A 27301-nucleotide genomic window follows, 5' to 3' on the forward strand; every position below is an offset into this window, starting at 1 on the left:
AGTGATGGCCCATTCCGAAAGGCCTTATGATATAACCATAACCTTGTTTTGTAATGCTATTTCTTCAAAACGCAACTAAATAAAGCTGTTCAATAAATAGGCAGTTATCTTTAGCTTTTAACCTTCATTTTCTTGAACAGTTATTAAATCCTACCCCAAATGAAAAGTACCAAGAGCGATAACCAGCTTTACGAGTTCTTGCCCGTTAATGTTGAAGCCAATAAAAAACGTACCATCTCCATCCGGTATCTATTCATGATGTGTGAAGCATCTCAAAGCATGCTTAGCGAGCTTTCTGAGAAGGATGAACATTTTTTATCGATTTTCAAATATTTATGGTCTCAATGAAGTGAGATAATTGCAAATCGATGTTAATCCGTGAAAATCATGTGACAGTGATGGAGAAACTAAATGATATTGATTTAGTTTATACTCTACTGTGCTTTAAGTCAGTTTTTAGCGATAACACCGGTGACTCACTCATCAAAAGGATATTGTGTTATTTAAACATGAAAAAGAAAATGTTGAAATTACTATCTTAATATACTGGTAATGTAAGTAAGTAGTATGATAGAATACTGTGCTGGAATGATAGTGCTTATGACTCCATACTTTGGCAAAAATCTCTACAATACAAATAAAAATTTCCCAGCAGTTGATATTGTGTGCAAAAGAACGTTTCTATCGATTGGGCGCAAACACAGTCGGCACCACTAAACACGAGACTTAATTATACATGCATAAACACAGTCCACACAGTTCTGTTTCCTATTTTAGCACTGCTTGTTCGACCTTGTTGTAAACGGAACCTGCAAACAGGGAATTAAATAGAATCACTCACTGTCCCGCTGTGTCCTAGATTGACTCACTAGGGCATGCATCATCCTTTGCCGCACGATAACGGTTCGAGCTCACAGTAGGAAACCGTGCTGACCCTTTGCAGCGGCTAGCAGGCACGTAGCACACCATCTTTCTTTACGTACTAACACAGTGTGAATACAGAATTGGAGGCTGATTTTTCTTCACGAATGAATCCGAATTCGAAATTGGAATTGAATTATCCCCTGGGCTATTGACGTATTACAGCGCTGATGGATTACCTTGCACAGCGCTGTTCTACAGAATTGAGGACACCGTAAATGCGTTTCCCTTGTTCATTAGTAAGCGTTTCTGTTCCGTCGGGCTTGTGGTGGAAAAAGACACTGCGGTGATCTTCAATACTATAACAACTGTAACATAAAGAATGCTGACTGTCTTTCTGCTTTACAGCGTTCGACAACCGCTTTAAAGCATACCCTCTAGGGTTCTTCAGGAAGCGTCCTTCACGTTGAGATGGCTACACTTATCCAGGCCCTCTCAAGATGTTCCGTTTAAAACATATGCACCTGAAGTATGTCTAAGGATGTGCATCTTTTCAACTTAGCCTTACACTTTTCAAAGCAGCTCACAATTTATTTTCTGTTTCATTTTGAACTGTATTACATCTAAAGCAATGAAGCTGCTCTAAATCAAATAAACGTCTACAATCTCTTTCTTGCTGTTCGCTTTTCCAGCACCACATAAAACAGACGTTGATGAGATGCTTCCTTTACAATTTAATAAACCAGTATTTCAGCGTCTGTTTGCAAAGCCGGACAAACAATCCTCCGTCCGGTTCAGTGCCGTTGATTGTGCCACTGCCCAATCAATCCTATTTTAATCAATCTAGAAACGCCTGTGCTAAAATTTCGCTCACCCAAAGGCATAGGTCAGTAGTGCCGGCATTGAAAATGTGCAAATGAAAAGAACCTTCCCCGAGTCGATGAACACATTTCCGATGACAACCGGGCACAACATCCGGCCGTCGCTTCATCGTAAATCCGGGACAAGGCTTGCGTCAAAGACTCGCACCCCCCCACCCCGGAGGCAGTTTGGAGCAAACTCTGAAGCTAATGAATTTTTCATTGCCTCCTCACACGTGGGCTCCCGATCAGGGCTGGGCGCACGGGGTATTGCCGTTTGCCTGTTTCAATGTTTGCAGCTACATTAGAAGCTTTGGGAGACGGTGGGAAAAAGGAAAAAACGCCAAGAGCTCGAGACGGAAATGAAAAACTCGTAGTGACAAAGAAAACAAAACACACCAAAAACATAAACATAAAGAAGAAATATCTTAAGGGCATGAGGAATTTATGTGAGTGTGTGTTTACTGAGAGGAAACAAGATAATACAGCATTTTTCGCAAGCTAAGACTTAAGGAACGGTTTTCCTTTTCTTTCACGGTTCGTTCATCAAAGCTAAAAATGTAAAAGACACTTAGTTTTTTATATAAATGGGACTTTTTTCCTCTGTTTAACTTACATTTCAGATTTCCCCAAGATCGAGTATCTTCGCCACCGTCATCTTTTCCAGAAAGAGCGAATAACTTGCACTACACTAAAGGTAGCTAATATACAGCAAGGTATGTATTTCAACATAATTACCTTATTTCTATGAAACCGCTCACCTATTCATCCATAACAACACGTACCACACGTGCATCATTTGTAACAAAACCTTTTCTCTTTGATTTATTCGTGAATTTTCACAACCCATTTCCTATCGTCCCTTTCATCTTCCTCGATTGCGGTACGGTTGCGGCTAATACTTTAGCTACCCATCATCAAACCTCCGCCCCAGCCTTTATAACTGCATCTCAGTAGAGACTCCATTGCCATCGTTATCACCATCATCATCAGCCGTAGCCGTCAGAGTACTACTCGGTGCTTAGAAAACTATCCAACCACCAACGACAAAGCGACCAACCACAACATTCTTCATCCGCCATCTTCAGCAGCTAGTCGGGCAGCGCCCAAGTAACAGCCCGTGCGTTACTAGCAACATACAAGCGGTCGTTCTCTCGTTGCCACTCTACACCAACACCAAACGAAAACCAAACAAACAACCCACGCCGGAAGTCTCGACTAAGCCGCCACTCGGGTGCGTAGCGTAGTTGTCTTCACTTTCGTTCCGTTCCGTTCAATATTAGCGCCATATCTGACGCTGGGTGCGGGCGAATCTGCGCCCCGCCAAAGGTAATAATTGTTTTCCATCGTACATCGTATCAACTTTGCATCATCATCCACAAACACACGAACACACACTGTCTGTCTCTTTCTCTGATGCTTGGTTTACGCTGGCCTCCCATATACAGTCCCATCCTATCATCCGGCTTACTGCCGCGTGCTTGGTGCCTCGGGAAGGGTAAAATCATATGCAAGCGAGAGCGTGAGCCATTACTTTGATGCTTTAGATGTGTACAAACTATCCCTGCAGCTTAATAGTAACAGTTTCCGGTTCGTCCGGTGCATGATCATCGGTCGTTGGATGTATTGCCGGGTGGCCACAAGCGGCTAACTAGTGCAACTTTGTTGAGTAACATCATCGACACCCGTGAAGTACCGGGCTTCTCCATTGGGCTGTGAACGGAGCTTTTCCTGCTTCGCCTTCTTTATTTTATTTGCTTCCGAGCGCTGCCAGTTTTCTATAATTAGCCAAACGATGTTCTATGTTTCATTCTCGCAATTATCATGTATTACATCATTCCACAATAATCATCATCATCATTTGAAAGATGGGACTCCATTCATCCTAGCTTTTAACATTCCTCCTTTTTTTGAGCAAAACTTGTGCTAGCTTTAACAACAGGAACCACACCGTCCGTTTGCGTGCTTTATTTCCGTTCCTAGCGAAACTGGGTTTAGTTTCCGGGCGAACGAAATGGAGCATCATCACAACTGCTTCATCCGTAATGTTGCTCCTTCCTTGCGAAAGTTTATGTTTTTTTCGGGCAAACTGCCAACCGAGCTGGTAAAACCACCGTAAACTACCCACACACTTAACCAACCATAAACACACACACACAAACGCGTGCGCGCCCAAACGGCACGCATGCATGCTCGCAAATACTTGTGATGATTCAATAATGAAACCTCTAAAACTTTCTGGCAGCGGCGGTACGGTAAAGTTTTGTTCGTGTATTTTTCGTTTGCTCGTTCGCCTCAAATCAAGCAGCAGACGTACACGATTGAATGTCGTGAAGCACCGAAGTGCGGTATGAATCAGTGTGCAAAAGGTTTCCACTCTCGATGCCCATTTCACATGCGAATGGATTGCACTTGTTTGGGAGGGTAGAGAAACTTTTTAGCACATTTTGTTAGTGCTGGATAAACTCGGGGCGTATTTTCGTTTTCCTTTGAAAACTCGTATCTATATCATGGTGGGGATAGTTTTGCTCACAAATGGTTTCTCGATTTCTCGAAACGACTTACGAAAACGAAGAGACGAATAATAAGATGATGGTTTGTTCTTGATAAATGACTTTTCAAAAGCAAAGGATGGATGGTCCGAATGTAAAGCTACACTGTCACAGTACGTTGGCATGAGCCCGTCAAAAGGTGGCATTACCAACGTAGGTCATTAACCTCCGTGCCTTCGAGTGCATTAAGTATCTATAAATATCTCTTATATTGTCAGCTATATAACGCTTTTTGCTCTTACTGTTTATTTTAGTGTCCAGTGTCCTAATAAATTTTGAACTATTTATCTCTGTTAGTCATTACACTGTTTGCAATAATGTATACGTCATGCTGCCATACTAAATCACACATCGTGTATTCATGAGATCGTGTTGACTTTCAGTGTCTTATGAATTAGTCCTCCCCATAGCAGGATAGTCTGTCCTACGCAGGATAGTACTGTCCATGGTTGTTAAGTCGTACGAGTTGACGACTGTACCACGAGACCGGCTTCCTATAAGACTTGATTATATTCCGTTTTGTTTTTTGCAATATAGTCTCATGAATACTTCTTTCCTTTTTCTACTACTAATCTACCACTTGTTTCATAGATTATGTACATTTTAACCGTAACCATTATGTCACTAAAGAATAGTGGAAAGTTTTTCTAGTGGCACAACATTTACATGATCATTTGTCATATGGAATTGAAGCCTAAATTGCACGAAAAAATAAAGACATGTATTTCGACAAATTGTATGTCAAACGGAAGCAATAAGGCCATCGAAACATGGCATGTAGATTAAATATTTTCGACGGAATTCCAAGTATTTACGTCGTTATAGTTGGAACAAACAAAATTAAAGCTAAACAGCGCTGCTACTCGCATGAAATGAACAATTTAAAAGTTACCTTTTATGGAAATCTTGCATCAACCTTTTGCTTTTATCATGGGCCAAGAATCTTTTTCATCCTTTGAATTTTCCCTTCTTGGCGCAGTTCTCTCTCTCGATCATTCTTTTAGCTTCTTGTGTAGTATAATTTCCACAGCCACATTATGCACTCTGTTCCTGTCGCCTGCAAAAGCTTACATTAAAACTTCATCCTGTGCACACAGCACACTCTTTGAACATGCTCCGCCATTTAACCAAGCACCGCAGAAAAATGCATTAAACTTTGCCCTTTCCAAACCCCGACGGCAGCACGTTAGCAAAGTTAGCTCGCCTCTACTGCGTATAGCCGTTCCGGGTTTTTCGTTACGTTCTCGCCTCACGGGTTGGCTTTTTCGCGGCTAAAACACAGCAAGCACTCTGCTTTGAATAGCAACACATCTGCCCAGTTAGCTCTAGAAACTTCCTTGCGCTTTACTCACCTGTTTCATCATCGTACCATACATTTTAATCCTTCTCTCACGCCGCTGCATCAATATATTCTAACCTGTGTTTCTTTATGTTTCATTCTTCGGATCCACTCCCACCGTTGGATTGTTCAAACGCAGGATCCACAAGCCGGCACACTGTCTTTCGCAAGTTTCAAGAGTAGCTTCACCAGCAATGTTAATTTCCTGAAGCGCCGGTAAGTAGCGTCGCGGTTGCGGCCACCTGTACCAGTACCACTCGATTCGCTGCTTTACCCCGTAGCTCATGCTAGTTCACTCTTATCCATCTACATCTTCCCGAACCCCCTTTTCTTTCGTTTCGTCGTTTTCATTAAGCTTAGTCTCTCCTAGATTCGAACCATGTCTTCCCTTTCCTTCACTCATCCCAAATTGCATTGCATCGAAATTATGTTGGCTCTCATTTAGATCATCTCCTGCAGTCATGTTTATATGGCATTAGATTGCGATTTACGTTGGTACTGATTTAACCGGCGAATCGTCGTTTGTCCAGTTGTTGCTTCCGGACATTGGCCAATTAGATTCGTTTTAGAAAGAAGAAAAAAAATGTTGCACTATACTCTGGACAAGCTACGTACGGTTTCCAATTCTTGATTGCAGTACAAAAAAAAAACACACATTCTACCCCTTCCCGAAATCATGCTTTAAAGACATTCGTCTTAATCATACTATGCCTTCGTTTGACACGATCTTTCACTTGTCAAATTAAACAGTTTGAAAAAAAGTACACGCACAAACTACTTAACACATACCACTACACGTGCCTCACCAAGCGACGTGGAATGATAGATACACCAAGCGCACACATAACGCCATGTCTAGCGACTAGCAGGGCGGCACTACTCTACACCCACCCACACTAATGGAAATGGAGTGATCGATGAAGTAGCACAAATCAGGGGAAATTCATTTGCTCCCCGATTTTCCCCCAGTGGGAGATTGACACCCCAAATTGTGTGTGCGTGTGTGTGTGTGTTGTACTAATGTTGTAATCCTGTTCTTTCTCTCCCTCTCTTTTTCATTCTTTCTCTTTATCTCTCTCTCTCTCTTCTCTGCTTTGATGTGTTGTTATCTTGTTTTTTTTTCTTCTTTTCTTCTCACACACACCTGTCCCCGTGCTCGCCAAAATGTCAAAATGTGAAACGCACCAAATAAACCACACCCGACGGTATGCTTGTGTCCAAACTGTATATTTTGTGCAAACATGTTTAAACTTGATTCTACCGTTTGTTATCTTTATGCCATGACATCTCTCTCTCTCTCCAACTTTTGCTATGTCTCTTTCCATTTTGCTGTTTCGACTACTCACTCTCGATGCTATTGTTCTCAACTGTACATGTCCCTTTCACCTGACATCCGTTTCCCGTTCGATTGTTTCGATTTCTATACTTTATTTGTTTAATGTTTTTGGGTTTTTTGTTGTTCTCGTGGACGTATTTGACTGAACAATGTTCTACTTTTTGCCTAAATTCATGCCTTTTGATATCTTTTTATACAAATATTTATCTTGTTTCTTGTTGATGGGAAACAAACAATCAATCTCTTTTCATCCGCATCCTATTTGCACCGTTTTCCACTGTCTACGTTGTGTGTTCCTTCTCTCTCTCTCTTTCTCTCTTGTCTTTCTTTGTTTTTTTTTGTCTCATTGGTTTCGCCTCCTGCATGATCTGTCGCTGTGCTGATTTAGTGATTTCATTGGCAGATTCAGCTCGGGAGACCTGTCTTCCGAGTGCGAGGATGTCGATCCGAAAGACCTGCCGCCCGCAGCTCGCCCACAGCCCCCGCTTCAGCAGCAACCGATGCCGGGCGGTCCGCCCAACATTCCGCCCCCGCCGGCCCCCGGTACGGCCGGGTCCGTGTCGCCGGGCGGGCCGGTACCGCCCGGTTCCGCACCGCCCACCGGTGGCCCGGAGCTGTCGCTAAGCTTTGGCAAGGGGCCGGCCCAGCGCGGTACCAGCGCACCCTCCAGCCCGGCCAAGTCGCGCGAAAGCTTGCTGCAGCGCGTGCAAAGCTTGACCGGAGCGGCCCGGGACCAGGGTGCCTCCATCATTGGTAAGCTACCGCCGCTAGGACGCTTTTCCACCTGCCCTGCCTGCACTGCCTGGCCAGATTTAAAGGTTCGCTTTTCTGGTGCACCGTTTCCTACACGCAGGTGCGGCCGTATCCACTGCCAGCCGGGTGCAGCCGTTCAATCGGGACAAGTGCTTCACGCTGCTGGTCGTGGACGATCAGAACACGGACTGGTCGAAGTACTTCCGCGGCAAGCGGCTGCACAGCGACTACGACATTCGCGTCGAGCAGGCCGAGTTCCGCGAGATCATGCTGACGGCCAGTGCCGACTCGGGACCGATGGTGGGCTGCAACCGGGCCGGTTCGAAGCAGGTGAAGCCGTTCCGCCCGGACTTTATTCTGGTGCGCCAGCCACCGCGCGACGGCTCGAAGGACTATCGTTCGACGCTGCTCGGGCTGAAGTATGGCGGTGTGCCGAGCATTAACTCGCTGCACTCACTGTACCAGTTCCAGGTAAGTAATTTGGGAGGATTTTTACTAGCAAAGGTGTGTGATATAGTGTACTGTTGTCCTTAAGCTTTCCTATCCTCGTGCCGTTATTATCTGAATGTGGGCAAATTTGTTAATTTGAGGTTTTTTTCAAAGGGTTTCAAGACTTTGTTTTGTAAAATTATAATTAATTTAATGTCCCTAGCAACTAGATGCCTCCAATAAATTAGTTTTTATAAGATTTAAGTCACATTAGGAGTGGATATACGATTTGTATTCTATTTCTTTGATTTTGTAATTTTATTTTTAGATGAAGCTTTTATTCTAGCGTTGGTAGGCATCCTGTCTATGTATATTTCGTATAAACATATATTTTTGAATATTTTTTGTCCGTTCATTTTTTGTTAGTTCATTTTCTGTTGGTGATATATTTTGGCATCATCACATCAATACGATTCAAAAACGGGTGCCATCGTGGCATTTTTAAATCATAAAGCTTTTAAAGAATGATCAACATTACGTTTGATACGGATCTCTAGCTAAACACGCAATGCTTTGCATTTCCCTTCGCCATGCATTTCCCTGCACTGTCCTTATTTGCTTCTAGTCGCACACCCACACACACAAACACGCAAAGGACAAAATCACGCCTAGTTTAAAATTCTAAAGCAACCGAACAATTGTCCAAGTGCTATACAACGATTGGCTTTTGCTTGGTAGCCTCAGGCTTTTAAATAACCTTCAGCACCAATTTCCCGATTGCTTTTGCGACGTCAGAACCACTCCTTCCTGGAACAGAAAAACATCCTGACCTCCAGTCCACTGCTTCCCATTCCAATGCTACCCCAACTGGGCTGACTGTGTGTTGCGCTTCTTTATGTATGTTTGCTGTAAACAACGGTGGCTTGTCAAATGTTGCCTACTGCATATCGCAAGATTGTTTCTAATACAGCTACTTAATTCGCTTTCTTTCTCAATCTTCCTACGCCCCGGCAGGACAAACCGTGGGTGTTTGCTCATCTGCTGCAGCTGCAGCGTCGTCTCGGTCGCGATGCATTCCCGCTGGTTGAGCAGACGTTCTTCCCGAACCCGAAGGACATGGTAAGTGCCGAACGCGCAGGCGAACAATAGAACCAAAAACACACCCATGCAACAGTTACACTAAGTATAATCCAATAATTTATTCATGAAAATATCATACCCTCTCTCATATCCACAACACGCGTGTACCATTCGCTACGACACTCGTCGGCTTCCCTGTCCGCGTTGTGGCTAATTGTAATTTGTACTTAACGAAAGTAAGATTTGCCATTCCCTTCACAGTACTCTACTCTGGCACACTGCTCTGGCCGGTCGACCTCTCTTTCTGCTTGGCCGTCGCCGCCCAATACAACCTTCTTCTACACCATCGATCGCGCTTGATAAATAAATGACATGTTCAGGGGGTATTCAGTGGTTTCAATTTGTTTTGAATACCAACCGACGCACCCAGAGAATAATGTCCGGAACAAAGTTAAAATATGCTTGTAAACGGTTCATAACAACAATTCCGGCAGCCAGGCTTTCCATAGGGTTTCACGGGTACTTGGGACTATTCTCGGCGACACACTGCCCGAAGCGGGGCGATCGGCGCCAGTGGCACTTGATCGGTGCTCCGTTCTTCTTCGTCACACCGGCCGGTACGCACGAGCCGTAGCTCGTTTCGCAGATACCCTTCGGCGCGAACGGGGTCCAGTTGCAGGAGCCGAGCCGCTGGTGGCACTTGTCGTCCCAGCAGTGATTGATCTTGCACTTGCAGCCCTTGCGATAGACGCCGGCCAGGCCGCGCTTCTCCACCAGCGACAGCTCGTCGTACGGTCGGATAAAGTCGCACAGGCCAACCTGTTCGCTGTTGGCCGCAATCGCGTACAGCGTGGACGGTTTCAGCTTGATGCCACACGCCGAATCCATCGTGGATGTGTACAGCTTTCCGTGGTTGAGGAGCTGCCGTGCCTCGTCGCTCATCTGTTGGGAAGGAGGAGAAAAAGAAGGAGATAAATTAGCAATGAGTTAAAAATCCTGGTACGATCTCCCCTGCAGGCGCTACAATTTGTGTGCTGTTGCGTGCAGGATCGTACTCAACATTGCACGCGATCTTACCTTGTACTCTTTCTTGATTGCAATCTTGTACGCATCCATGGCCTCGTTCCTTGATGCCGTTTTGCGCAGCACTTGTGCAACGATTACTAAAAAAAGTGGGAGATAAAACAAGCGACAGAAGACGTTAATTTTTGTCCCTCTTTTTTGTGATCTTTCACCAATGCTCAACTGGCGATGAATAACGTGAAACACTTGCTTAGCGATCGCGGTGACACCTAACACGATGATGTCATCGGCTATTCATTCCACAAACCCCATTAACGATAGAAAGCGCCATTAAACAGGGTTGATGATTATGGCGAATAATGTTATAATACATGACAATGTCCAGGGAAGTGCACTCCGGAATTATTAACCATCTCACATTGATCCAGCAAGGGCGCAAAAATGATTTAACTCTACCTCCGAAGGTGAAGGCAACCTCGTCTCGTTTGCTCCGAGCCTACAGTAATAAACCGATTTTATGGCAAACGAAATGAGATACACACCGGCTCCACCGTCAGCAGACACAACTGATGGATGCCGCCGTGACCGGAGGATGACTGGATTGGGTCAGTAATCGCTCGTGTAACCTTTCACATTAATAACTTACCGTACTGCGAGTCGCAGAAAGCCGTCTGGGGATGCTGCGGGAGGCAGCTGCAGGTTTCGGCCGTGGGAAGCATCACCATCGCCAGCCCGACAATCGTCAACACCAGCGGTAGCAGACGGTTCGTCTTCATTTTTGGTCCAATATTTCAACTGAAACGAAATCAAGAGATAGAGAGAGAAGAACAGTTAGCATGGGAAGAATGAGGTACACGATCAATGTCTCGGCAAATCATATCACGCACAATGGTGTCTGTGCGTCGCTCTCAAAACGGTTTGAAACGGTTGAAATTAAAATCTCATAATCCCTGAATCGGCACGAAGTGTTGACGGGGCAAGAATGTGGAAAAGGTCACCTCTTGCCGGAGAGCACACGCACACACACACTTGCACAGATACCCGAGAGCGCACATTGCCATCGAACGGAAACGATTTTTTAAACAACCCTAGCCTTTTCTTGTTTCGTGCCTCTTTGAAGTCTTTTCCAGGTATCTGGAAAAAAGCAAAAGATGTAATTTATACGCCATGCGCCACACACGATCGTACGCGTGTTTATTTGTGCTGCATTTAGCATTCATCGCGCACGGTAGTTAATCTTCGGCCCATCGATCCCGATCGCGCATCTTCGGGCAACAAATCATCCCCATCTGCCAGTGCACGAGACATCGCGCTGGGAGAAAACAATCATCCATTTAACCACCAAGCTAAGCTGTCTGATTGTTTCGATACTCCAGCGATAAATTATCCAATCACTGTCCCGTGTGCACGGGTTGTATGTCTTTATTTTTCGTACATTCGTACACAGTTTTGTTTTACTCGCTTCACATCGCTCACATGCACAATCAGTAAACATTTGCTATTTGCGCAAAGGAGGGTTCTGCGCGGCAAAGGAAAGGAACCTTCCTCTCCATTCGGGTATGCATTATTGATGGGACGCGGAATAACTTCGCGTACGGTACAAAAAAGTTGGCCATTCGCGTTATGAGCTGCCGGCGATGGCCGGGACCGCAACGAATACGACGGCAACCACGATACCAGATATTGACACTTTGCCGATTGGAGTTTGACTTGAAATAAATCATACCGACTTGAGGACTTGGGATTTGTGGAGCAATCCGGCGATGTGGAGACGGTGCCGTGCGCCACGACCGGGAATAAATAAAATTCTTGATAAACATGTATTTTCATCATCCCGATCCCGAACAACCGGATCTAGCCCCGGTTGCCAGCCCGCCGTACACCGCCACTTCCTATCGCTCCCTTGGCTCGTACTCTCGATGTCATCGGCTAAAAATACACTCCTGTGCTCACCACGTTCAATGTTGCCGGCCTTCAACAAGGGGAGGAGATGCTTTTTTTGGTGTGTGTGTGTGTGTGTGTGTGTGTGCGCCCCAAAGGGCAAATTTTTAACGTAAAGTGTACCGAAAATTCTCCGAACACACACCCCGCCATGGTCGGCTCGTTTGGTGGAGACGTTTTTGCCTACCCCAACACTTGGGGCCGCTTATATATGGCATGCACTTGGCAAATCGGAACAACCTTGACAGAAGCAAAACACATGCTTTGCGCTTTGCTTGTTGAATTCCTCAAGCAACCCGCATCGCGTTACACTCCAACACTCCACTCCTCCAAACTGGAGGCATTTTTCATGCTCCTGTCAATTGGCACCGGGTGTAATCCATTATGATTCGTTTTTAAAGCTTAATCGATGTAACGGTTCGATTGTGTACCTGGTCACTGTCACATCACTTCACACCTTTTAGCCGGCCATTCAGTAGTTTGTTGTAGTATGCCTCAGGCACTCGGAATTTCAGTCAGTCCCGGTCCCGGTTGGTGGTTACACGGTGGCATTCACTTATCGTGCTACTAATTGAAATCACTGGTCAGTTCGGTACGCTTCACCCCATATTTGGAGGCGCTAACGGAACAGTACTACAGGGACAGGCACAACAGGCGCTGGCGCTGGGGAAATGGCAGTGTAAGCTGTTTGTAGTGGCAAGCCCATGCTTCAATTACCATTTCGTTCCATTACGCAAACGGAATGGCTGTGCAATGGAGGGTGGACGGAGTGCGGTGGTACATAATTAATAATAATTGCCAACAGTCTTAAAGTGGGGAAGAACGACCCTGTCATTCAAGTGGTGTCGATCCTGTGAAGCGATAAATGTTGGGCGACAACAGAAACACAGCATGCAAACAATCGCAAAGAAAAGAATATCGCTCCTTCCATTAGGCTGGTTCCATTTCCAAGGATCATAGCGACGACTTCACATGACCGTGTCTCACTAGGCCATTCAGGATCGATTGTCGAGCCGAAAGTGATCCACAGAATTGCACTAATGACAACCGCATAACATACCCAAACACAACCGAGCAGCTAATTACTTAACCAAGTTTCCGTCGAAGTGCTCCAGAAGTGCGTTCGCCTCATGAAACATTCACAATGCGGTGCCGAGAGCAGCCAAAAAGCTGCCCAAAGATTGGAGAGCTACCGTTTTGGTTCGTGCTAAAAATCGAAAGCAAAAGCAAAGCCGCTCCATTAACACCCCGCAAACGTGCGTACTAAGCCGTGCGTGACACTGTACCAATCGGTACCGATTAGGCCGTGAGGCATGAGAAAGTTCCTTCTTCCGACATACGAGAGCAGCGGTGTTTGTTCTTTATTGGAGTTTTTTTTTTCTTTACTACAGCCGCTTTCATAATCGCCCACCGAGTTCCAGTGATTGCTACGGTCGGTGTAGAGCTCGGGTCCACTTCGCTTCTTGCTGTGTTCCTCATAAATCACAACCTCAGGCCGCCTCAGTAGTGATTCATTCGGTCCCGTCTGGTCTGGGCGTAGAATATGAGGCAAAACTGCCGCTCGATAGAGAGCTGACGGCAGCACTTGCTAGCTGGCGATTCAAACACCCGATTCGATGCGGCAGAGTTCCATCGAATACTGCTAGCCCTAAACATCTCACCCGGAAGATTAACGGCCCAAAAGGGGTGCATTCTTTCTTTTTTTTTCTCTCCCAACCTTTTCTCCGCCTTTAGACAAGGTGCGACTCATGTGACAGAGATATTAAACAACATAACAGCAACGAAAAAAAGATCGTCATCTCACCACCATTTAGCACCCGCACGAAAGGGATGAGCATACGGGGACACACACGCGCACGCATCGGCTATGCGTGTGAATGCGTAGGATGTGTAGGAACTGTCCTCCCCCGTCCCTGGGAGTGTGATTGTGGGAAAGAAGAAAATCAGTTAGCCCCTATTAGCAGGCACGGCAGCCGGTGCAGTAGTTTAACCGGAGTGTATTTGTCAGCTTGGCGCAGCTGTCCGATGCGAGGGATGCGGCTGAAACCAAACAGTAACATAGATGTGTGTTTGATAGGATTATGTGCCAAAGGTGTTTGACAATTTCTTTCCTACTGAATGGCTGTGGGGCTGTGGGAATACCGACGCTGACAAAAGTTTTCGTGCGATCGGATCGGAATTTTACACTCTTTTTTGTGTCACCCACCGCTCGTCACCCTGACGGCTGCAGCTGATTTAAGTTTTGTTTTGATTCGTTTTTTTTTAAACAATCCTGAATCGCGTTCGTGCATTCAATGATTGCACCAAAGCGCATCATCGCGATCATCATTCGGGCAAACGAGATCGGCATACGATAGGAGCAGGCGCTCGAGAACGGGGCGAAGATGCAAAAGTGACAGCTGTCAGCAAACGCACCTAGTTTATTGGTGCGCGGCGGGTAGTGCTGGGCTGCGGTACTGCTTTAAATACGCTACCGTGTGCGCACGTGTGTTTGAGTGTGTGTGCTTGTATCACTCATTCTTCCCCAGAGTGTGTGTCCTAGAATTTTCAAACAAACCGCACTTCTATCGGACCGGCATCGGGTAAAAATAGCTCTAATTGAGTCATATTTCTCGGTGGTTTTGTTTTGACACCGCACCAACACGGCGTGGCCGGCCTGAGCATACACTCACACACACACACACACACACTAACTAGCGGCACTATCATAAAAGTAGTCGCAGGGCGAACGGGGTAATGGTTACCGCCCCGCACCGCTCTGGCATTCGGAGCATGCGAAAACGGAGAACTCGGCCTCGGTATGTTACGCCTTGAGTGCAGCCTTGATCTTCGCTGGATTCGCTCCATCGACGGTCGCAACCGGGCCGGCACTATTGCCGCGGCTAAAGAGTGCAATTCCAACAACCGAGGAAGGGTACAAAAACAAAAAAAAAAGGTTGCACGAAGATGCGTACGCGACAACATTGCGATGGGTGCTAATGGTTTGTTTACTTTTGTCTCGTCGTGATGATGCATTGCTTCTTTACTGTCTTTCTTTTTGGTGCTGCTGAATGGCCCGTACAGATGACGCAATGTGTGAACGCACCTCTGTGCGTGGACAAGTTCCTTCTCGTCCTTACCCCCCGCTTCTTCGAGATGTCTCCTTTTTGTAGGTCAACAGGGGTGCCGTGAACCGGTTGCTCCTGATTTGTAACAACGAGCACTGCTCGGCCGGTCGATATCAGTCATTTGTGCCGTCCAGTAGCTGATGCCTCGGATCAATGTATTAGCATATGCACCGGGTGGGCAATAAATTTCCCTCCATCGATGGGGCTATGTACCTTCCCAGCTACGTTCGTCGTAATTGTACTGTATTTGTCAATCAGGGGAAAAATAATCGTGCTCCCCATATTGATACCACAGGCCAGTACAGCAAGAAGTTGGTAAACTGTCACATAAATTAGTACATCGTGAATTCCCCCATTTAAAAGTACGACCTACCCCCGTGCTTCATCGCTTGATTGATCCCCTCCATTCACGGCAACGGCCACGACCGAGGGTTTGTAATTGATTTCAATAATTACCGCCAGAGGAGACGCTAGCTTTTAGCCACTCATTTGCAAATAACAGGTTTTCATTGATACGCCGCCAACGTCAGCGCATAGGATACGCAACCGAACGGACATTGTTTCTGTGGTCGGAGTCGCGTGGTCTAATAGTTCAGGTCGTCCGGAGCAGCAGTTGCTGTGGGCTGTTAAAACAGGTCCAAACGATAATTTAATTATAGTGAAGCTTATAAAACCAAACAAGGTGGAGTAGTAGTAGTACCGTGCCTAATTACTTCTTTACCGCCACACCACAATCAATTGCACAATGTCTGGGGCCAATCCACTAACCAGCAAGCGGAACGATCGGTAAAATAAATGAAGGTTCGTTTAAGTGTGCTTGGGACCTTTTTATTACAGAGCATCTTTTCGAAACGCTTGAATCACACGCTGCCTGAAGGAAGAGCCAAACTCAATTTACCGCACACATTTCCACAAGTACAAGGACAAATCCGAACCGGCCGTTGTTTGTTCATGTGTGTAAACTTACGAGAGAGCGGGAAAGAAACCCACAACAGATTCAGCATCTTGCGGCGTTCGGGGAGACATTCTCATCAGCCACACTTTCCGCAAAGTAATCGGCACAGTACAGTTCACTCTTCGCTCTCATGCGATACCGGAATAATGATCTCATTTACGGCTCCATTCACTTCGGCTCGGCGTTTAAATTACTTTACGCCCTTTAAAAGTCCCGATCGCTCGCCCCAGATGAGGACGGCAGCATGAGCCGCATGCGGCGAATGTGTCATTAGCGGCCCAGCATGAAATCGAAAGTCTCACCTTGCGGACTTCGCTACATATGGCGGCGGCTTACACACTCAAGATCTTGTCGGGAATTTGGAAGCAAGAAGACAGGGCCACACGGACGCGTTACGAACGTCATGGAGTAGCGGCACTATTTGTTGGTGTGTGTGTGTGATCGATAAAAATCTCGCGCTGAGTGCCATGCCCCAAGCGCCCAAAACCAAACGTCCGATCGATCTTCACCGCTCCAGGTGCAAGATGGAGCAGATTAAAAAGCATCTGATTCCATCCATTCAATTCTTCCGCCTCAATTCGTGATGGGATGGTTTCGTTCCTCCGCTTTCAGATTCTATGCTTCTCATCTGACCGGTAGCTATTGTTGTTCAGCACACCACTACACAAGCCATTCGGTCGCTAAAGCCCATCAAACGGTAGTAAATCTTTCGAGGCCCTCGAACGAAACGAACCCAGAATCGAACCGGCTCGATCGCTCAAGCTGTCGTGACAGGGGGGGTGCTGCATTTTTCGTCACCAAGGAGAGCGAAAAAGAGAGACGGAGCGCGAAGGGCAGACACGTACTTCCACGTGGTATGCGGCTGCCGACGAGGGGACACGTAGCGGACACTAACTTTTACGACTAATTTATGCTAATTGACACGCGAGCCAAAGATGCACCGTCGGCCACGATGCAACGAGAGCAAGAGCGAGCTGTGTAGCGATATTAAACGGCCATATCTTGTCATCGTATCGGGGCCGTGTTTTTACGGTGGGAAGTTTTACTGCAAGTTAAAATTATCAAACACACGCGCATCCAAGCCCAGCTGCATGCTTCAAAAGGGCCGCGGCGCCAACGAGGAACGTCGTCCATCGGGCCCCGCACGGTTCGTCACCCCCGGGTAAGCAGCATTCAGGGCTGAATGACGATCGATTACTCAGCAGTGCTCGGGGCTGCATATCGGCAGTGTTTTGCGCGATCTGATTCGATCATCGATACATAGCAGCGCGCCGGAGCGCGATCACTTCCTCGATGCGATTTGCATTCCACATGCACGATGCACCGCAGCAAGCAGTTTCTTCCGCACGCTAATCAGCTTCTCCAGATCGTTGAACAAAACTAAGGCGGAACAGAGCACTATTCAGCTCGCGATGATTTGTGGACGTGCACAAATCGGATGATTCAAGACTCGCTTACATCTCAACCTCAACGCTGAAACCCAAAACAGCGCCCCTGCGATAAGATAATTGGAATGTTTCGCTCTCGCGCGCGTTCGCTCTCGATCAGCAAAATCCGGTCCCGCGTGTTCATAAATCAGCGTCTACAATCAGTGTGATCAGTGCTGGTGCGATGTGGGGTGGAATAAAAAATTAAATCGCATCTGTCACGGTTGATTGTTTTGCTACGAACCGCAACGGCAATGTTGTCCTGCTAGGGTCGACTGCACGTCAAATGCATCAACGCCTTTTGTCGTATTTTAGTTTTTTGTACTGAACGCATCAGAACAAAATGGTTATCTTACGAAATGAATAGAAGCGAGATAAAGACACAGACACATAAATAAAAAAAGCATTCGAATAAGTACTTAAAAGTTCAATATCCTAGTGTGAATCGAGCACGATAAAGTTGAACCGATTTCAGCCATTTCCCATCGTCACCGGCTCTCCTTTTCGGTTGTGAGTATGCTTAAAAGTTTCCAACCCCTAGTGCTTCACATCCCACCCATTCCGTGGCTCGGTCAATAGTCAGCCAGCTTTCATCCTCACTCCCACTGCGCACCAAACCGACCGGGGTGGTACGGGTGATATGCTGTGCGCACAGTAGCACAGCACGACCCACACACTATGATACGGTCGGATCGTTTATCGTCGGAACGGCAATAACAAGTTGGCCACCCGCGGGTAAGCATCTCACTTCAGGGTGGTGGGTCAGAATTGCTGCCAATTCCCTTGGCCCTCGTTACGCAAACATGTGTTGCTGCTGGTGCTGGGGCTGTGTGATCGTGTGTGATAAATGATTTGGAGTATCGCCGGAAAACCGACGCTCGCTTTGCCGGCCCGGGTCAGGTGCAATGGATGAGGCGCTATTTTGTTACAAAACCCAGCCCAGCCCAATGGCCACTTCCGGGAGCGGGATGAAGGGGATGCGAAACTTGATCAATTCTTTAAGCGCGCGTCATTTTGCGACATGCGCAACGGTTTGGTGTAAATTACGGGAAGATAATTGAAGGACATGGACAAGATGACTGCAAACAAAATGAAAATATTCAAAACAAAATTCAAACACAAGGGGTTTTCTAACCGATATGTACTCAAAACTAAGCAACTTAGTAGATTGATTGTTTTCTATATGTGAAGTGTACATACTTTTTATTTCTAGAGCATGTTAAGTTCAAGAAATATTGGTTGAAGTGTTGTTTGTTTCGTTTTTGTATGTTGAAATGTTGAATTAGTTAAATTACTGTTCGAAACGCGCTGCCAAAATCGTTTGCAATTAATCATTGACATAACCTATGCGTACTTATCATTATTTTAGCCAAATTTATAGCATATAATATGCCAAACATTGGTGGAAAAGTGATATAACTTGTTTGCAAATAGTATGTACTTGCCAAGTTACACCAGCCATTCCCATCTTCCCCCTTTTACTTTGCACGCAAAATGCGGCTCTCAGATGGGAACCTTCACTGGATAGATGCATATTATCATAAAGTTGCCCTGTCACACACACACACACACATACTGCTCCATCCCTTCTACCACACCTGGCGGTATAATGCATGCACCAGCCGTTCGTTTTCCATCGTCATGGCCAGTCGCTGCCTTCACCGAGGGAAGCGCGAACAATGTAAACCTCTCTCAATGGGTCGCATTGCATGCATGTGCTCCGCTTACCAAAACTTTCCATTTTCCAGCACCCTGACAGTGTAACCCCTGATTCCCTTCCTCTCCCTCCCGCCTCTCACCCCATTCCTCGAGATGGACAGGAAACGCCGTCTCTTTTGCTTTGGGAGTTTTCGCGCGTGACCCGCTCCCGTGCAGAAATGGAACACACACCGACACACCGTGCCCGAGGAATGATAGCACAGGGTCTGGTCGGTACAGTAGAAAGACACCCTTTTACCTCACCCGCACACGGAAAGGGGGCAAAGAGATTGTCAGTGATTGCGGTGTGCTGCCAAACTACACCCACCAAGCTCAACCCTTCTAGGGGATAGGGGTGAAAATACATGCACTTTCGCTGGCAAAATGCCCTGCCAAACGTTGAAAGACACACGCTAGATGGAAGGTGATAACAAGCTAAACGAACGGTGTGTGTGAGCAACTCACCCCCTCCTGGTCTGGTTGGGTGGTTTGCCGTACGGTTGCCGCCACTAGCCCGGGCTGTGGCTGGGTAAAGTCCCTTCGGATGGCGAATTGTTTTGACCCACACCCACACCCTGAACGATAACACGTTCACACTTGCTGGGTGACATGCAGAAACAATTTTGCGATTTGTTTGCTCCCTTGTATCGCTCCACCGTGTCTTAACTCCAACACATGCGGCCAAGTTGCGGCGGCCCAACAATCCACATAGTGCAGTTGCAATTTCTTGATCACGAAATTCACCAACCCTCTCGAGACAACTTCAATCGATCAAATGGAGCGAAAAGCCTCTTTTACCTGTCCGAAAACGGGGTAAGGGGAGCGTTGGATGGTTGTTGATTTTTCCCATTACAATTCGCATTCAAATAAAGACCGGAGCACTGGCACTTCGTCAAGACGGAACGCTGACGCCAGTAAAGCAAAACACCACACCAGGGAGGGTGAGAAAACACACACCAACCATTGTCGAACATATGGCATCCTGGGCCAGAATTTTGCCCGCCGACCAGCTGATTTATTTGTCGAGCAGTGCGCACACACACACGAAGACAACTGCAACAAATAAACAGAAAAGCAAACAGCAGCATGATGGGGGTCTCTTGGCTGGGTTTTTTTTTTTTTCAAAGAATTGGAGCATCAAATCGGCGCTGAGGTTCGCGTTTGATGTTTGCGTACGGCTGTCACAGCAAGAGGGACGAAATCGTTCCAAGCAAACGAGCGAACGAAAAGAAATCAAACGATTTGATGCACACGCCACGCCAGATGGGTGAACCAAGAAAAAAAAAACCAAATCGAAAAGAAATACGCCTCGTGCAGGAAGTTTATCTTCAGTTGTCTACTCCTCAGAAAAGAAGACCGCCTGCGCCTGCGATGACAGGGTGACGCAAAACGTAAAAACAAAGCCCCGCGAGGACGGTGCACAGTTGTTCCCAAAGTGGCCAAGGAATTCGGAAAATGTACAACATCCGATTGGGATTGGGGGTTGATTTGGGTTGGGGCGGAATGACACCGAAGGAAAGGGCAACAGAACGTATGCATCTCAACCAATGCTGTCCCTACTCTACTGAGCGCATATTGATTGCGCGGATTTTCGGTTAAATTAATGACGATCTTCAGGCTGTCCCTCTGTTGCGCCTGACAGCACGATGAAGCGCAGCTATTCCAAACATAAGACGAATGGGACGCAGAAAACGGAACACCGCTCTCGTCGCTCTTTAGACGAGTTCTTAGCGCCGTGTAGACCCCGTTTGTTTTAGAGGAAGTCATTTGGTACCGTTTCATATCGCAAAACGTGCCATGCCGTGCTGTTGATTGTTTGTACCTCAAGAAAATTAAACTCCCTCGACATGTGGAAAGTGGCACCGAGTGCTGCATTCTAAACTACGGCCAAGCTTCCTGTATCGTTTCGCCAGCGTTGCAACACATTTGCTGGCTAATTATCGCACGCACGTCAAAGTGCATACAGAAGTTTGTTTTTTTTCTTCTTCTTGTGCCCACTACATTCTTTGCATTACCAGAAGGTGAAGGAGGGTTTGAAATATCAAACACATCATTTAGCTAGCATGCACTACATGCAAACCAGTAACCACGGACGGACGGACGGACACACGCAACCTTCCAGAAAGTATGGTTCCAGGCGTTGGACAGGCAGTCGCCGATGGAATTCGGTTAGAAAACCCATGCCAAGAACCGCATCCGACCTGGTGGGCGCGTGTGGCAATATACATCGACACGATACACACGCTTGATTGTGAACTAGTTTAGTAGCAAAACAACATCACGCAGTGTATTTGCTCTTTCTTTCTTTCTCTCTCTCCCCATCGGTGTGCTCCGCTTCTAACGGTCAGCCCTTTTGGGGAACTCCGATCGATGTGGAGCATTTTATTTTGTAAACACTCGAAAACCGCACCGCCAGCAATGGTGGTGGTCGTGCAAGCGAGCTCCTTCTATCAAGGGTTGGTCAAGGAGATGATCGTGATGGACAGAGAGTTAAAACAATATGGTGGGCCTTTCCCACTTTCTTGTAGATCGCCGGACCCGTATGTTTATGGCGGACAGGATCATAAAATATCACGGCACCTGTTGATGGATTGGGGCAATTGGAGCTGCTCGAAGATGCTTACCGGATTATCGTTTACCATCTGGCTGTTTTGCAATAGAGTACGCTCTCCTCCCTCCTCCATGCATTTTGCAAAAATAAACAACGGAAACTGCCGGGATGTTTGCGATCGCATCATGGCTAATAACACGCTGTAGTAGCGCTAAGCAGGCCAGCGTAGGCCCGAAATGGTTCGCTTCGCCCTCCGGGACGCACCAGAGTGATCTATCTTGGCCGTGCGGAATACTGTGTACGTAACATTAACCAGATCACGTTCCTGGGGAAGGAGGACCTGATGACGGGCACTACACCAACTCTATCTGGAGTATGGTTCCGAGAAGCGCCAACATACTCACTCTCTTTCGATCAACCTTCAACCGTGGCGAAGGCTTTACGTGATCAGCAATTTTCGTGCGCTTGTTAATCCCTTTGATTTGCTTGTTGCCCTCCAGTGCTCGGGCTCATGACCAACACGGCTATTGTTGCGGCCAGCATCTTGGAATGTCACACCGCAAGGCAAGTATCGCACGATCGCACGCTGATACGGCTGTTTCTGCTGCTGGTTTCGCCCGGACAAAAGTTATGGCTTTTTCGTTAACCCTAGCCAGCTGTTTGGACCCCGTTCGGGGCAATGGTCGCTTTATGGAGCGTCTCGACTGTCGCCCGCCGGCCAAGGCCGACGGTATGCAGTGAGTTTTGGGCGGTGCAGATGTGCCTGCATCACGTCCGACCGGGTGGAAAAATGCCTCGAGGGTGTCTTCGAACACATCATCGCCACACTCTGTGGTGCCCGATTACCATGACCTTACCCAAAGGGCCATCGATTGGCCACAGTAACCGCATACTTAAAAACGATATCTCATCCGGACACAGTGGTTGACGCAGTGGGTACGGGGTGGTCTAAGGCCTAGGCATTATTCACCATCGGGATTTTATTATTAATATCTAAAGCCTTTCGCGGCAGGACAGAGCAGACGGTATGACATCACAATAAGACAATCGATAACATTGTTCCCGCGTGTGTGGCTGTTTCCCTTTCTCGACCATAAATCCCCCGAAGGCTCCACCGCATGGTCGAGGTTTGTGTCGTGGTCGTGCCTTGAGCTGGGACACTTGTGCAAAATTCAAAGGAAACCAGCGGCTAGAACTGATCTTCTGCAGCTCTCCCAAGGTCACCAGCTACACCGACGACTGCTGCCACACAGCACCGATCAGCATGATCAGTCTCGGGTTTCGGAAACCCGGCGTACCGGATTTCAAGCGTGTGTGCTCTACTTTCCAAGTACGCAACCGTGTTGCAACCGGAGAACAGGAGCGTGTGTGGCGTAAGCCGACCGTATTTGAAGTAGCGATGGCGAAGGCAAATTTGTGTGTTTTGCTTCACTGTTCTTCTCCACTCGAGTGGATTACTCACTGTTACAACTTCTTCGGTCAGATGCGTGCGTGCGTGCGTGCGTGCCCGGGTCAAACCACTCGTATGGAATGTGTGCTATTTCCCACACGCTGGAAGAGAGGGATGCCGCTGCAACATTACCAGAAGTGTGTGCTTTCAAACGGAGCCGCTCCACTCGGTTCGGAAACTATTATGCAAATTTTAAACCTCATTTACATCGATTGGTTGATTTTTTTTGCTCCTCTTTCTTACAGTGTTTTACAGAAAGGGGCGGCGGAGGCGACACATATCTCTGTAAGCCCCGTCTGGAACACTTGTTCTGCTGCTGCAAAAGAACACAGAGAGAGAGAGCAGTTTTATTCACCCCAAAAGCGTTAAAAGCCGCTACGGGTGGTGGTGGTACTTGTATTCATCCCGGCCACACTGATGGGACCATAAACTCGACAACTAATAACTGAAACCGTTTGGCATTGCCATTACGTACCGCCAGGGGGTTGGTGTGTGCGTGTGTTTCTGTGCTTGCGATCACCGTGCACGGCCAGTTTGTTGGCATTATCTTGGCGATACGTTATCTTTATTTGCGCGAAGGGTAAACGATGTGCTTACATTGCGTCAGGTTTTTGTTTTTTAGCGCATCGGTTTCTTGGAAAAGGGCTGGTAATCGTGGCGGGTGGGTTGGTTAGAGGATGTAAAAATTTGCAAATTTATCACACATAAATAAGACAACGGGTTTGATTGCCGTAGCCTATTAAAAAGGGGGGAATCGTTAATGAGTATTTCGTTTCATAATACATTATACCTTAAAAGCTTCAGAAGCAAAGATATCTTTGTTGATTTTGTGGTTAATGCTCTTTACAACTTGTCTCTGCTACTTGTGGATGATCTAAAACCGATGTGGCTAGTGCCAAGTATAGCACACATGCTCATGGTTTCATTTGAATCTTATTTTCTTTTTGTTAATCTACTCATCAGACTACAAGAATTAAATGTGAATGAAACAAGTACAGATGTACAGGAGTTCATAATCGTTCGAGCTTTCACGGTTAATAGTGAACATGTCATTGGCATATAAGCCTAGCACAAAAACCTTTGACAAAACACTAATAGTGTATCTAAACCTGGGGCACATTCATTTAACTGCTGCTGGAAGACTTACAACTTCAAGAAAAGTTGACGCACTTATATCCTGCTAAGAGTCTTGATTTCCAATATCCAATATAAAAACTTTATAAAATCCTTACTATGAGTCATGTCAATTAATTTTCTGACAGACAGCTTACTAGAGTCGCTTTATCAAATGAGATAAGGTACAACATTCAAATCACCTTAACGAATGTGTTCAATTATGCATTATGCAGTTGTGAAACACAAATGAATCACACTCCACTCTATACATTGTATAAGCGTAAAGGGACCACAAGTGCTGTGTCGATATATTTAGCATCAAATGCTGTTAAGAGTGTATTGGCAAACAGTAACCACAAGTGGCTGAGAAATGGAATAAAACGCTGTTTCCGTTCGCTGCGCCACTGAAAATGTACGTCGTGCACAGCCCCACTGGACACCAGCTCAACGATGAGTTGTGTCTTCACAGGTGCACAGATGCACCCAAAACCATACCTTCAATCTACTAACGGGAAGTAATAGCGATCACGTCCCCCATCTCACACCGATCACATGTAATCGGAGGATGAGGTGACACAGACGGAAAAAAACAACGTGAAACGAAACAAAAGTTCATCCAAACGACTCACTTTACTCATAACTCTTGGCTAAAGCGCACGGCGAAAGATGATACGTTTAAGGTTGTGGAGCGTGTGTATGCGCGCCCTCGTCGAGTGAATGCACACGCTCAACAACCTCATCAACGATAATCAACAGCGAAGCAGCAAGTGTTGCTGCTGCTGCTGACCGGTGGTTACACTGGTGTCCACCCGGATTGGTGATTGTTTAAACGTTTAACGTTGTTTTCCTTGTTTTAAACAACCCACTCTCCCTTCCTTTCCCTACTTTACAACCTGCCTTTATCGTCTCCGATATCTCCCTTTCTCAATTTTCCCTGCTTCTTGCACAACACGGCCGCAGCCTCCGGCCTCACGGTTGGCGTCAGGCCTCGTTCGTGTGTAGCTCAGACGATTTTTTGTGCCTTCCTCCCCTTTTTTCACAAACTCTAAATGCTCACAAACCGAAAACCCATTAATAAAGTACGGAGTGTGTAACAATCCCTCTTTCTTGAAATTTCACCCTCTCTGGTGCGTCTCAAAACAGCAGGCGGGTGTGGGTGAACTTTGTGGAGAAACATTTCGCTCCCTCCGCCCTGGTGGACAACAACATCCTGGGGCCCCGTGTGTGTACAGCCAGCGGAACAGGAGATTCCGGTCGTCCATAATTTTCACCCATAAATTTGCACTGCCCGACACACACACACGCACACTTGTCGCTCAGCCATAATAATAAAGGAACCCGTGGGGGAGGATCGAAAACAAGCGCCAGAATGCAGTCGGTCATTGGCAAATCAAAATAAAAAGGGGAGAAAAAAAACAGTGTCGACACTTTTCAGTCAGCTGAGAGTGGGTGGGTTCGAGTCCCACCGATATGGTGTGGCTTAATATGGATCGCTTGCGGTCAAACAAATTATCATGATTCATCTAGCAAATCCCCAGGAGTGTTATAGTGTGCCGAGTGCCGATCGCACTCTGGCTCGAGATTTATTGTGCTAAACATGCACTGCAACAGTACTGCTCCATTTTCCCTTGGGAGACATGATTGCTTTTTGTGGGAGGGTTTTCTTAATGTTTTCTAAACACTTACAACGTTTTAGCTTGAATTTGTTCGCCTCCAAAACTGCAGGACACACGTGCGCTTTCTTCCTCCCGGTCGGCTGCCAACAGGATCGTCCTTGATCTTTCGTCACGTACAACCCGAACGGCGTAAATTTCTCTCCCCTTAAAGTTTGGATTTTTTTTTATTTGCACTGCCTACTACAACACACACACTACACACAATCTTAACTCGTGATCGCTGCCTGCCGCTCGCCGAGAAAAGTAGTAACAATCGCACACCAACAAGATGCCAGATACACTCTTTCACTGCGTTACAGTTTGCTGCTTCGAGTCGCGGTTTGCGGATGCGGGTTGCAAAAAATAGACAGGAATTAAACACTTCAAAACAACACCACCATCACCACCCTTCTCGCACACGGTACGGATATGTTCGCGAAAGTCGTCCGGGACACGCACACGGTTCACGTCTAGCACGGTCGCTAGTTCGATACCTTCTGCGATCGTGTTCTGAGATCGGTGGCGATGCATCGCGGTCTTTAATAAATGTGCGCCTGCTCGCGCTGTGCTCGTGAGCGAGAATCGGTGAGGGTGGGCTACATTTTTCTCTCTTACGAACTAGCTTTCTCTCTCTCTCTCTCTAGCGTGCGTTTCTCTCTTGGGGTGTGCGCAATGGCTTACACTTCACGCGTGCAGGACGTGGTTGTGCGTCGGGTTGTTTTAGGGGTTGATTACTCACATCGCGCGAACGGGTGAAGAGAACATTTGCGACAAAACAGACTACAGCCAAAATATCGTAATTTTTAGGGGGTTTGTACATCTGACACATGTTACGCTAAAACGTTATGAGCAGAATTTCGGAAGTCACAGTATACAATCAACAATGACTTTTTGTCGATTTGCTATTCAATAATACTAGGATTGGAATAAACATTTTGCATTATTTTATCGAAACTCATTCAAATTGGTTTATTTCTTTGTAATAAACATGTTATGAAATTGAGCCATAGACATTTTATTTAATCTGACCATGCTCCTAACTAACAATGCAAAGTTGTACTCAATTCGAAAGTAGCTTTTATGTTCTACAACATTTTTTCATGCTAAATTCAATTGAAACCTGCAGCAATAATCATTGATTATATTTTTTAGTCATTATTGGATAGCA

General features: G+C 46.5%; 2 protein-coding genes across 3 annotated transcripts in view; one reads left to right on the forward strand and one right to left on the reverse strand.

The window, feature by feature from the left end:
• The window catches only part of LOC120895166 (synapsin), a 43920-nt gene that overhangs the window by 6603 nt on the left and 10016 nt on the right, over positions 1 to 27301 (forward strand). Inside the window, exons 3-8 of one of the 2 annotated variants that reach the window (XM_040298272.1) lie at positions 2345 to 2437; positions 2629 to 3050; positions 5752 to 5828; positions 7337 to 7701; positions 7802 to 8172; positions 9145 to 9249. In XM_040298272.1, coding sequence (XP_040154206.1) covers positions 7449 to 7701; positions 7802 to 8172; positions 9145 to 9249 — 729 coding nt within the window. In that variant the 5' untranslated portion in view covers positions 2345 to 2437; positions 2629 to 3050; positions 5752 to 5828; positions 7337 to 7448. Of the gene's footprint in view, positions 1 to 2344; positions 2438 to 2628; positions 3051 to 5751; positions 5829 to 7336; positions 7702 to 7801; positions 8173 to 9144; positions 9250 to 27301 lie in introns of those variants that run through there. The other variant, XM_040298281.1, reaches the window with a different exon arrangement.
• On the reverse strand, positions 9301 to 26654 carry LOC120895179 (tissue inhibitor of metalloproteinase). Its single transcript, XM_040298293.1, has 4 exons — positions 26165 to 26654; positions 10880 to 11028; positions 10288 to 10373; positions 9301 to 10152 (listed from the first exon to the last, which is right to left on the reverse strand). The coding sequence occupies exons 2-4, from the start codon at positions 11007 to 11009 to the stop codon at positions 9724 to 9726; spliced, it is 645 nt and encodes a 214-aa protein (XP_040154227.1). The 5' UTR covers positions 11010 to 11028; positions 26165 to 26654; the 3' UTR covers positions 9301 to 9723.

Source organism: Anopheles arabiensis, chromosome 2 (genome assembly GCF_016920715.1).
Source record: "Anopheles arabiensis isolate DONGOLA chromosome 2, AaraD3, whole genome shotgun sequence".
NCBI lineage: Eukaryota > Metazoa > Arthropoda > Insecta > Diptera > Culicidae > Anopheles > Anopheles arabiensis.